The sequence below is a fragment of the Trichosurus vulpecula genome, chromosome 7 (assembly GCF_011100635.1).
Source record: "Trichosurus vulpecula isolate mTriVul1 chromosome 7, mTriVul1.pri, whole genome shotgun sequence".
NCBI lineage: Eukaryota > Metazoa > Chordata > Mammalia > Diprotodontia > Phalangeridae > Trichosurus > Trichosurus vulpecula.
Genome location: NC_050579.1, coordinates 92,619,883 through 92,633,009, shown reverse-complemented (window position 1 = coordinate 92,633,009; position 13,127 = coordinate 92,619,883). Strand labels below are relative to the sequence as shown.

At 36.5% G+C, this 13,127-nt stretch overlaps 1 protein-coding gene across 1 annotated transcript in view; it reads right to left on the bottom strand.

Annotated features, from left to right (window-relative positions):
• Positions 1-13,127, bottom strand: part of PRKN (parkin RBR E3 ubiquitin protein ligase) — a 1,915,523-nt gene that overhangs the window by 1,275,852 nt on the left and 626,544 nt on the right. Inside the window, exon 3 of the mRNA XM_036765946.1 lies at positions 6,246-6,486. Coding sequence (XP_036621841.1) covers positions 6,246-6,486 — 241 coding nt within the window. The remainder of the gene's footprint in view (positions 1-6,245; positions 6,487-13,127) is intronic.

Below are 13,127 nucleotides of genomic sequence, written 5' to 3'. Positions count from 1 at the left end.
CAGAACACTTAGAAATTTACTCATTTCCTTTCTCAAAGTCATTTGCTCAGCTAAAGTAAAGTTTCAAACAACTGAAATTTGAAATTGTATCCAAATAGGAACCCGGTTCACAGTTCATTGTCTTGCTTCATTAGTATACTCAGGTGACTGATTTGTACCCAGCAAAAATATTTTCAGCCCATATTGTACTCTGTCACTGGCAAGAAGTCAGTGGTAGAACTTACACTTGAGTAACTAATGATCTGTTTACCAAATTCAACATTATCTGCCTACCAATTTTAATAATTATTTTAGAATTACATTTTGTTTTGGCAAATTATTTTGGCATAGTGAATAGAGAGCTGGCCTTAGAGTCAGTAAGACGTTGGTTCAAACCACACTTACGACACATATAGCTGACTCTGGACCATGTGGTACATTGGAAAAAAGGCTGAACCTAAAATTATGGGGACTGCATTGAAATCTTGTCTCTATTATTTACTGGTAATAAATATTGAGGCAAGTAATTTTACCTCTTCAGGTCTCAGTTTCCTTACATGCAAAATGAGAGGGGTGAGTTAAATGGCCTCTAAATTCCCCATTTCTAGATTTCTCTATTACCTCCCTCCCGTTCTGATTGCTATGAATAAAGAATCCCATGAAGTGGTTGCATTATTTGAATTTTTACTGAATATTTCCATTGGGCTGGAAATAATAACAATATTTTACATAATTATAACTTCGAATAGTATGAATTCAAATACATGTGACCACCTCAGGTAATTTTTTATTCACACTAATTGGGATCTCACTACATTCATTTCAAGCAAAAGCACATTAACATCACTGATCCAGCTATCCTTAGTCCATTTATTCACAGCCATTCTATTTACCCATTAGGGGATAACCCAGCTTTTTAAAAGGATGAGAACTTCTATAATGCACGTATATTTTTTTTGGTGGGGGGGGGTGAGAGGGAGGAACAGGAACCCACGCTAAACAGCATTTTTCATAGTTAAACTGGAACATGGCTGTGTTTTAAACTAATTTATTGAGGTTTTTTATGTGTTGGGTAGGCAAAGACTATGAACAAACTAACTAAAGAGACTGTTTGTTAAAGTAGCAGTGTGTGAGACAAATGAAATAAATTTATTAGACAAAAATATCTGATGAAAATTATAATAAATTAACATTTGAAAAAGAGAAATTTTAAATGTTATGATTAAGTTATACAATTTAACAATTCAGAAAATATGTAGTGTGTGCCTGCTATAAATATATTAATACAAAAAGAAATACTGTACAGTGTGAAGTGTGAAGTAATCAATCACCCTATTATCCTCAAACTCCAGCTAGACCTTTACAAGCACATTATATCTCCTTCTGAGCTTCACAAGTAAAGAGGAATATGGGGAATTTAAGAAGAGTTCAGAGGAAAGAGCCAAAGGTAAGTCTTATGTACAGAAGATGAAAGAAAAGGCAGGTAACCAAGGATGAATACAAAAGCAGGGCATGGGCATGTATGAATAATGTCAGGAATGCTAAAACTGAATGAACTGAGGCTGGCAGGGAGAGCTAAGAACAACAAAAAAGGGTCTTCTTTGTTGTCTGTTTAAAGCTATGTTGAAGAAAAAAGGAGGTTCAAAGAAGGGATTAGACCGCTGCTTAGGGTAAATGAAACAATTATCACTGATGAGGGAGTGACAGAAGGCAAAGTTGTTCACCAGTTATTTTATGTCTCTTTTCTCTGCAATGGAAGATGTTCGCTGCATTGGAAAGGGCAAAATAAAAAACTGCTAATAGGGAATGGATACTCCAGATAGGTAGGGAGACAAGAAGAGAACAAATAGCAGCTCTTGATGAGCTAAGATCCCCAGGCGTAGGATGAATTAAATTCCAGAGTACTGACATAACTGGCAGGTGTGATTGCTGAGCCACTCTCAGGGATCTTTGGAAGTAGGATGAGATGTATTTTTGAACATGGCCAATATGGGAATTTGTTTTGCATGGCTATTCATAAGTTGTTTCAAAGGTTTAGTTTTTATTTTCCTTTTTCCCTTTTTTTTCTGTTTGTGAGAGCAGAGGTAGAGGGGGAACAAAAAGTAAGGCCTGTCAATAAAAAAAAAAATAAAGAAGAAGACCTTAGAGAAAAATAAAGTTAACTGGTGGGGAAGGAGAGAAAAAGTACAGAGAACAGAAGAAGCACATCAGAAAATGGTAAATGTTCAGATTTTTTTTAAGGAAAAAATGGTGAAGTTTATAAACTATAGATCAATGAGCTTGACCTTGGTTACTGGAAAAATTCCAGGACTTGTTATTAAAAGGATGGTTAATGAGCTGAAGAAAAAAAAAGAAGTAGTAGGCACAAAGAGCTATTAGGGCTTTCTCAAAAAAATAAAAAAAGGTTATAGGAGAATAACCTCATCTGCTTTTCTGACACTGTTACCAGTTTGGTATGTTAGGAATATGCTGTTGGGCTTTATCAGGATTTTCATAAAGCTTGTGACCTGGTTTCTCATACTATTCTCTTGGCCAAGATAGAGAAAACCAGATTTTTGTTTTGCTTCCTGCCGAGGTAAACTGTATATTATACGAACTGGCAGTTTTCAGTGTTCAGAAGTTCTGGGCAGTTTTCTTTTAATATTTCTTGCAATATGATGTTTATGATGTTGGTTAGTTGTTGTTGTTGTTGTTGTTGACTTGCCATGCTCTTCCGGGAGACTATAATCCTCTCCCTGTCTTTGACATCAATATGTCTTGCTTGTATGGAGATCATTTTTTAAAGATGTTATTGTTTTCTCTTCTCTTCTTCCATTAACTTTCTCTTCTGTTTTTGCAATCACTTATTCTCTCTTTTGTTTCTTTCACAAAATTTACCTCCATGGCTTCAAATGTTATTCTATTCTGTCGATTATTTCTTCTCTACAGGGCATAAATTCTGCTTTCACAAACCCCATTTCTCTTTTAAACCATTTAAGAACTTTTGTCCTGTGGTTCCATGCTCTCTTGGGAATCTACAGGGTCCTCTACTTCATCAGGTTTTGATTCATTTTCCTTTATCTTGCAATATTTATTCATGGATATCTGGATGCATTTATTTGATCTGGAAATTAAATTCCCTTCTGCTAACAGTATCTTCCCCTGCTAATGTATATTCTTACAGTCAAGGACTTTAACTAAATTTTCATGCTTCTGAGATATTTGGTAATTTCAGTCTTTTTTCCATATATTCCCCTTTTGTTCACTTTCTGACTCCTTCTCTTTTGATAGTATTTCCCTAGGAGCTGGACTTCAAAGCTGTCTCAGACTTCTACTACGCCGAACAATTCACATTTAACCAACTGCAGTCTCTGGCTCAAGTTAGTCAATAGGATAATGTAAAGTACTAATAGACTTAAAGTACTATATAAATATCAGATATTATTAATATAGTCATTAAAATATATGGCACATAGTACCTGTTCAATACATGGATTAATGAATGGATTTATTACAATCTCTTGTTGAAGGATTGACAATGACTGATTTTCTGTGAATTGCATCCAATCCTACTATGCATAGACATATATGTGTTTCAACAATTGACATGAAAGCATAAAGTAACAATTAGCAATTTCCGAAGATTCACAAACAGGATTACTTTACTGATAGTTATTGACTATTTATAGACTTTGATCCAAATTTGGCTTTTTAGGTATTATATTTCAATAAATGATTGACCTGAGATTTCAGCGTTGATCTTCACCAATGATAACTGATCAGGATTGATCTTTGCTTTTTGATTAATTTTTATAAAACTGAAATTTTCACCTGCCCAATACTTATGGAGAAAAAGGGGGAAAAAAGAATATTCTCATGTAAATGTGTTGTTAGATTAAAAAATATCACATTAAGGTTCAATTTTAGCATTCTATATACTACTGGAAACCTCACTGGAGAAAATCCATATAACAAACTGACTTATCTCTAGCTTGAAGTGATTTCATGGTACTCCAGGTTTATTTTGCTTACTTTTCTGACTTTAATAATCACACACATTATTCTGGGCTCTATAAAAGAATTGGAAATTCTAGCCTACTACAATGTAACATTCTTGAAGAGTTAGATGAGCAGTAATTATTTTTCTTACATTAGAAGTTCTTTATTAGAAAGAGGATCAGGAGGTTTTTAATTGTTCATACTTTGTGAAAGTGCAAGTGGGGTAAGCTTCCTAGAGATAAGTTTTGAGACAAGTTTTCAATGAGAAAAGGAAACTTCTTAATGTAAAGACATGCCTTGACTCCTCATCCCCTGCTAGACACACTCCTGATCCCATTCTATTCCATCTTCTCTGGCAGATTATACTTTCTACTATAACCACTTCTGCACTAATTTTCAATTTCTATTTACTGGCTGATTCACATGCATTTCTTCCTTATGCTAAAAAAATATAACTCCAGTCACTTGGATCCAATCATAACAACTAGCTATTATGGTATAGGTCTCCTCTCTGTTATGGTTAAACTCCTTGAGAAAGCCTTCTGCAATATGTGCCTCCACTTCCTGTCCTCTCATTTTCTTCTCAGTCCTCTGTGGTTTGGCTTCTGACTTCAACATTCAACTAAAAACTTCTCCCTCCAAAATTACCAACTGTCTCTTAATTTCAAAACCTAATGGCCTTTTTTCAAACCTCACCCTTCTTGTCCTTTCTGCACCCTTTGACTCGCAATCACCTTTGCCAGGAGACTCTCTCTTCTCTAGGTTTTCATGACATTGTTTTTACCTGGTTCTCCTCCTACCTATCTGGCAGCTTCCTTCTCAGTCTCCTTTGCCGGACTGTCCTCAAACTTGCTAATGGTGGGTGCATCTCCCAAGAGTCTGCCCTAGGCCCTCTTCTTTTCTCCCATAAGAGTTCACTTAGTGACCTCCCATAGGTTTAACTATTATCTCTATGCAGATGATTTTCAAGCCCTTCTCTCTTCCAAACTTTTCTGTTATTGTCAAGGGCACCATCTTTCTCTCACTCACCCAGACTCATCATCTTGCTGACAATAACACTTGCACACAACACAACTCACACTTACTCCACAGATATGATCTGTTGCCAAAACTTCTCTACTTTTAGAGCCTCTGTCCAATAGGTCTCCTTTTCTCCATTGATACAAGTGTCACACTGGTGCAAGCTCCCACCCCTCATGTCTGAACTATATTGTATAAGCCTTTTGTTTAATACCCTTGCCTCAAGTCTTTTCCCACTTAAATCCATTCTCCACTGGGTTGCCAACTTGATCTTTATAACTCACACGTCTGACCATGTCAACCCCTGACTCCACTCAAATAACTCCAATAACTCCCAATGACTGCCAGGATAAAAGATAAACTCCTATTTGGCTTTTAAAAATTTTCACAACCTGGCCCCCTCAAGTCAAGTCAATAAGCACTTACTAAGCACCTACTATGGGACTACCTTTTTAGTCTTCTTCCCTTCATGCATTCTATGGGCCAGAAAAACATTGGCCTTCTTGCTATTCCTTGAATAGGACATCTCCCACTTACCTGTCCTTTATAGCCAGTGGACGAATAAACATTTATTAAGCACCTACTATGTGCCTGGCACTGTGCTAAGCTCTGAGGATACAAATACAAAAAGAATGACAATCTCTGCCGGCAAGAAGCTTATAATCTAAAGAAGTGAGACAACACACAAAAGAAAGCTGAAAAGGTTGGAAGGGAGAGAGAGTATCTGTTGTAGAGCATGGTGGAAAAGTCAAAAGTCAAAAAGTCAAAAGTAGAGCATGGTAGATGCTCTACATAGTCAAATTAGTGTAGTCTAGGGGGAAATGAAGAGACGGCTGGACCAGCAGCCTCTTTACATGGAGGATTTGAGAGGAGTTCTTTGCTTTTCCCTTTTCCAATCAGAAATAATCTCAAAGAATAATGAGTTTCTGCTGGTATTAGTATTCCCAGTCTTAGTATAGTGCTTTGCATACAGTAAGCATTTAATAGATGCTGCATAGAATGCTCAGAATTTCAAGTATGCCATATGAACTCACCTCAGAATTTAGGCCCCTGGACCCCAGTTTCCCAGCCAATGGTTTCTACCAGACAAATATGTCTTCCAAAAGGTATGCTCTAAAATACCCAGGTATTTAAGAAGCCTTCCTTAAAATATGTCATGCGCTATATCTGCCCTTGCTTTGAATGTTCTTCACACATACTCTAAAAAGATAAGGAAAAGCAAAAACATTGTCACCCGTACATTTAAGCACACAGGCACAGGAAATTACCTGAATTTCCACTTTGATGTGGTGCATCCTTGTCCTCATTACCCAGAATAACAGCCAGGCCTACAGAATAAGCAGGGAGGATGCTGCTACCAAGGTCCACTCGGGTTAAGCTCTCAGGTTCACTACCTGTGACTCTTCTAGAGAGTCCAGGATTGTTCTGTCCAGATTCATCCCCTTTTTGATCATCTCTCTGGGCTTGCCGTACAATATGGACTATACTCTGCTGGTCCAGATCACAGTTCTGTAGAAGGAATAATACATACATATAATATGATGAATTTTAAACTCCCAATGAAAACAAAAAGTTCTACTTGTCCCTAATTCTAGAATCTATTGAGAATTTTGGTCTGTTGTATGTATAATTTCTACATACAGTAATGGAACTTAAAGGAAAGTGACAAATGCAAATTACTAAAATTAGGATTACTTGGCCCTGAAATGGGTCATAGCGTTTACATATTGAGTGCATTTGACAAGCAGTGTTGGATTAGGGCCAGAAGCTCCAAACTGAAATTTGGGGATAAGTGGAATAGCAAACATGCAAAAATACTTTGTTTTTCATAACCACCATGACTTCCAATGGAAAAGAAAATGTGCCACACAGTATACACGATGAAAAAAAAAAGTCATTTTTCTATATATTAATTTACTCTACAAATGACATTTTGCTCCCATGATTACTAATTAAGTTTAGATTGTGGCAGGTAAGACTAGCCTTGATTATCTTTTTTTCTTAGAAAAGAACAGTAATTCAGATACTTCCATTTATATGGAATAGCTATACATAAATTAAATGTTTTCTCTCAATGGATTTCTCCTGAAACACATATTTTGCTGAAAGAATACAGAAAATAGCTAAATATAGCATTTTACTTTCCTTAAAAACTGTTGTCAGTTTTGTTTTAAAATTCTAGCACTGTTATATTTTAATATCTATGAACGTGAGAATTTTTCAAAATTGACTTGTGTAGTAAAAAAAAAAAAGCTGACTAGTACAACACACACATATTTTCACAAGCCAAAATCTAGGTTTAGATTTTCCATAAGAAATGAAAAAGCCATTGAGCCTGTTTTCCCACCCCATATCTGGAAAGCAAATGGCCTGTTTCACGGAGGGAAGTTTTCATAAGCAAAAGAGAATGTTTCTATGGCCCAAGAGGGGAGCAAATTTGCTAAGCTGTACTCACACATTACCATTTGGAAGAAGTATAGGAAAGGGTAGGACATGAAGGAACCATAGCTACGGTGATTATGGCGACATTTATACTTGGGCGGCCAGGTTTTCTCTGAATTGAAAATCAGTACTGAGAAAAAGTTGTCCTTGGATGACACACAGCAAATAGCAAGCTAAAAAAAAAATACACACAGAGACCTACAGACAGGCAGACACACACGTCTATATAAAATGGCAAGAATATATAAATAAATAACAATATGCATATATGTATGTGTATAGATAGAGATATAGATACAGTGTCCTGAAGGAGCAAGGGGTCTAAGTAATTCTGCAGAGCTGTCTATGAAATGTGGAATTCTGAAGAATACAAAAAAACAGAATATAGCTCTAAGGGATAAGTTGTTGCTCCTGGCAAAGCTTGAAGGAGGTAATGGGATACTCTGGAACATATTTCAGTATGTAGGGTAATATTCGTGGAATATGTTCCCTAAAACACTGTTTTTATGACTCCTAGACCATTAGTTTCTTGATTGGGAGATCCCAGAAGCCAGTTCCCAACCCTTGGAACTACCATTTCACAAGACAGTGAGTGCATATGTTAAATGATTCCAGTTTTTGACTACCTTCAGAATGGATCCAGTAGATGATAGGATGGGTAAAGGTTTGATAAGATGTGGTCACTTCAAAATCCAGCCTTGAGAAAATGTGATCACTGATTCTGAGGTGTCTGAAAGGAAAACCTTTTTCCAATTGCCACTAACAAATGCTGAATGCCTAGAAACACTCACCAGGGAGTCATTTCCTGATAGTAAGCTTTTACAATTGAAGAAAAATGAATTGGAAAAGTTGACAGAGATTAACACTGGACTGTGAATGAAGAGCGGTATAGTGTAATTACATTGTAAAGGGCATGTGTTTCCACTCTATACAAATAGCTGCCCAATTTGCTGACAGAATGTCAACTGGAAGAAACCATGCATTCACATATTCATTCATTTAACAAGTATTTATCAAGTGGCTGTACTAGGTGCTATGCTATATGCTAAGGATCCAAAGACAAAAATGCAATTATTCCTGTCCTTTAGGAGCTTATATTTAATTGGGTGAGAAACAAAAGGTATACTTACTTATAAAGATTAAATACAAAATGTATACAAGGCAAATGCAAAGTAATTTTAGAACAGGGTAAGAGCAACTGAGAGCCTGAGGATAAGCCTCATGCAGATGATAGCACCTGAGATGAGCCTGAAAGGAAATTAGTCATTCTAAAAGGCAGAGGTAAGGAGAGGGTGCATTCTAGGCACGAGGGCAAACTATGCAAAGATACAGAGATGAGAAGTGGAATGATATGTATGGGCAACAGTAAGTTGTCCACATGGGTCAGAAAATACTATGTGTGTGAAAGATTGTCTATAAAGCATATTAAAAAAAAAAACCTGGCAGTTTTTCAAGTGTCCATTAAGTTAATTGCTTGGTAGAGACCAAACAGACAGCCAAGACTGTTCTTTGTATCCACTGATGCCAAACAGGGTTGCTGATTAATTAGTGACTTTGTGGTCCATATTGTAGAGGCTCTCTACTGCAAAATACTTAGTACCTTTGATAATAAATCTTAGAATCAACAGAAGAACTAGCCAGCCAGATTCTCTCATTTAGTTTCCTGCATAACAACAGCATGAATCTGGATAATTGAATTTTTAGCTTTTTAATCTGTTTTGTGTTGTTGTTTTGGTGCCTGGTCAGATATCAAAGACACCGAGGTCATTCAATACATCTTGGGCCATCTTGACTTTTGTCTTGCCACTGGACTTTGGTAGGAAGAGAGAGTGAGGCTGATGAGTTTTCGAAACATTGCCTCACTTCAATCCAAATCACATACAAGACAAGACATCCCCATGAGGTCACTGGTTCTCTTTGAAAACAAAGAATGAACAGCAAGAATAGATGAACAATTTTTCCCACCAAAGTTTATTTTCTGAATTAATAACTTTTACTTTTCACTTGTTTCATATCTTCATCATTTTCCAACATAGCTGCCAATACCAATATCAAATCCTCCCATGTGACAAGGAAAAAATTAAGTAAAACCTAACCTAATTGACTGCATCTGATAAAACATGCATCACTTCACACCCATATTCTACCATCTTCCTATTCAAGAGTTATGGTATGTTTCTTTCTCTTTCAGGGAAATCAAGATCAATTATTGCAATTAACTTAAATTTGGTGCAAATTTTACAATGGATAGATGGATGGATAGTCATTAGACAAGTAAGACAGTCCCTGTTCTCAAGGTGCTCACATTCTAATAGAGAAGACAATGCATATGGAAGGTTTCGGTTGCAAAATGCATGGAAAAGTGCCATGATCCTTAAGGTCCTGCTGACTCAAAATAGTGTTCTGTTGCATTACATCATGCTTTTAACTCTAAATTAATAGAACATTCATAGAGTACAGTTTAATAATCACAAAAGAGTGACATCAATATGCATAGTTAAGAAACCTGAAAACAACAGGAGCATGATTCTCCCTCCAAATTTTCAAATTTGGAAAATTTGCTAGCTAGATTTAACAAATGGATAGCTAGGATGAGAAACACCACGCAAGCTTCTTCCAACTACCTAACTACTCTACATACAATGGACAAGGAGCCTAAATGGCTTTTAAGCAAACTTCTACTTCTGTTTTTAAAGGTAATTCCAAATCCCTATCACATTTTATTTTTATGTAGGGAAAGATATTTTCAGAATGATTGCAGAACCATTTTGATTATTTTTTCTATCAATCTGTTAGTTTTCTATTTTGTCCTATTCTAACCCCTATATTTGAAATTATTTCAATGCAAGGCTGTTGTGTATCTCATTTTGTACCAAATATAAATTTTAAAGTCTGAAAATCTCTTCTTTTTAATTGAATTTTTAATAACATTTACTTCTTCCTAGTGCAGCAATAATTTGATCAGTAGACAATTGCCAGATAAAAAGAGACTTTCCAACTCAATATTCTAAACGGGATGTTCATAGGCTTTCAATTTTTTAAAAAAAATAATGTTGAAATTAAAGAGCTTCTTTATATTGGGGAAGGTCATTTAAAGAAATGCCTTTTACAAGAATTTCAATTGCTTAGATTGCTTCATTAACTGAAAATCTAGCACACATATTACTTATTGCTTATTCTGAAAAGAACCACTAATAAAGTGACAAATTGCAAGCCTGTCAGATTTTTAACAATATATTTTTTTTCCAGGCCAAAAGAAAGAGTTTGTAGTTACTTACTTAGGAATCCATTTAAGGCGAACTTTTTTTAAATTTAAAAGCTAAGGAACTGCTGCTACTAATAAGGTAGTAGAATTACAAAGCAAAATGAGCTTGAAGGTGTGGTTTTTCCACTCAGATGCAAGCTTCAGGCAGCATTACAAAGAATCCTCTTCTCAAAACATTGTATTTATGGGACTTGTTTCATTCTCTAAGTTTCAATTGTAGATACACAAACAACCCATGTTAAATTATGAGGAACAGGGAAAAAAAAAACTTCAACTACATCCAGGTGATTTGAAAAAAAAAAAAAGATGAAAGGAAAGTTAAATGATGGACATTTTGTGATTTACAACATGGGTTCATTTCATTTTTAAAAAATTACATTTCATTATAATCAATGCATTTTGCCAATTAATGAGAAACGGAAAGGAAAAAAAAAACAGTAAGCATGGAAATAAAAATACAGTTAATAGTCAATTATCCATGGGGCAGAGCCAAGATGGCAGCTGGAAAGCATGGACTTGCCTAAAGCTCTCCCCCAGGACCCTCCAAACACCTATAAAAAGTGGCTCTGAACAAATTCTAGAACTTCAGAACCCATGAAATAACAAAAGGAATCAGGGCTCCAGCCCAGGAAAGCCTGGATGGTCACTGGGTAAGATCTATTGCATGGAGCTGGGAGCAGAGTGGAGCAGAGCCCAGCATGGGCTGCACCAGGACAAACCAGACCAGGAGCCAGGTGGAACAGGCCCTAGAGCCCTGAATCAGTGAGCTATGGCAGTTACCAGACTTCTCAACCCACAAACACCAAAGACAACAGAGAAGGTTAGAGGGAAAAAACTGCAGGAATAGAGTGAAAGGAGTTTGCAGTTAGGCCATGACCCCAAGGGCAGAGGAGGTGGTGTAGATACAGAGCTACAGCTGCAGCTGCTTCTGGCTCTGGGCCCACCTGCTGGGAGGAATTAAGTGGCAGATCCCAGCAGGAGTGCAGAGCCTGCTCAGATGTGAGTTGTGGTCTGGGTTGGCAGTTCTTGGGGGAGAAGGAGCACTGGTGTAGCTCTGAAAAAAACAGCGCAGTCCCTCAAGCTTGGGACAAAGTACTCTATACTCTACAAGCAGTCATGCCCCAACCAAAACTCAAGGGTCAAGAAGCTGGCTGGGAACATGGTCAGGCAGTGAAAACAGACTCAGATTTTGGAATCCTTCTTTGGTGACAAAGAAGACCAAAACATAACACCAGAAGAAGTCAACTAAGTCAAAGAGCCTATATCAAAAGCCTCCAAGAAAAACATGAAGTGGTTTCAGGCCACGGAAGAGTTCAAAAAAGTATTTGGAAAAGCAAGTTAGAGAAGTAGAAGAAAAATGGGGAAGAGAAATGACAGTAATGTGGGAAAACTATGAAAAACAAGTCAATGACTTGCTAAAGGAGACCCAAAAAAATACTGAAAAATACACTGAAGAAAATCACACCTTAAAAAATAGACTAACGTCAAACTACAAAAGAGCTCCAAAAAGCCAATGACGAGAAGAATGCCTTGAAAGGCAGAATTAGCCAAATGGAAAAGGAGGTCCAAAACACCACTGAAGAAAATACTACCTTCAAAATTAGTTTGGAGCAAGTGGAAGCTAGTGACTTTATGAGAAATCAAGATATTATAAAACAGAAACAAAGGAATGAAAAAATGGAAGACAATGTGACCTATCTCACTGGAAAAACCACTGACCTGGAAAATAGATCCAGGAGAGATAATTTAAAAATTATTGAACTACCTGAAAGCCATGGTCAAAAAAGAGCCTAGATATCATCTTTCAAGAGATTATCAAGGAAAACTGCCCTGATATTCTAGAGCCACAGGGTAAAAGAGAAATTGAAACAATCCACTGATCGCCTCCTGAAAAAGATCCCAAAAAGAAAACACAGGAACATTGTTGCCAAATTCCAGAGCTCCCAGATCAAGGAGAAAATACAGCAAGCAGCCAGAAAGAAACAATTTGAGTATTGTGGAAACACAATGAGGATAACACAAGATCTAGCAGCTTCTACATTAAGATTCTGAAGGTCAATGGAGCTAGAATTAAAACCAAGAATCACCTACCCAGCAAAACTGAGTATCATGCTGCAAGGCAAAATATGGATTTTCAATAAAATAGAGGACTTTCAAGCTTTCTCAGTGAAAAGACCAGAGCTGAATAGAAAATTTGACTTTCCAACACAAGAATCAAGAGAAGCATGAAAAGGTAAACAAGAAAGAGAAATCATAAGGGACTTACTAAAGTTGAACTGTTTTGTTTACATTCCTACATGGAAAGATGATGTGTATAATTCATGAGACCTCAGTATTAAGATAGCTGAAGAGAATATATATGCACATATATATATATACATATAAATATATGCATATATGTGTGTGTGTGTGTGTTATATACATATATGTATAGACAGAAGGC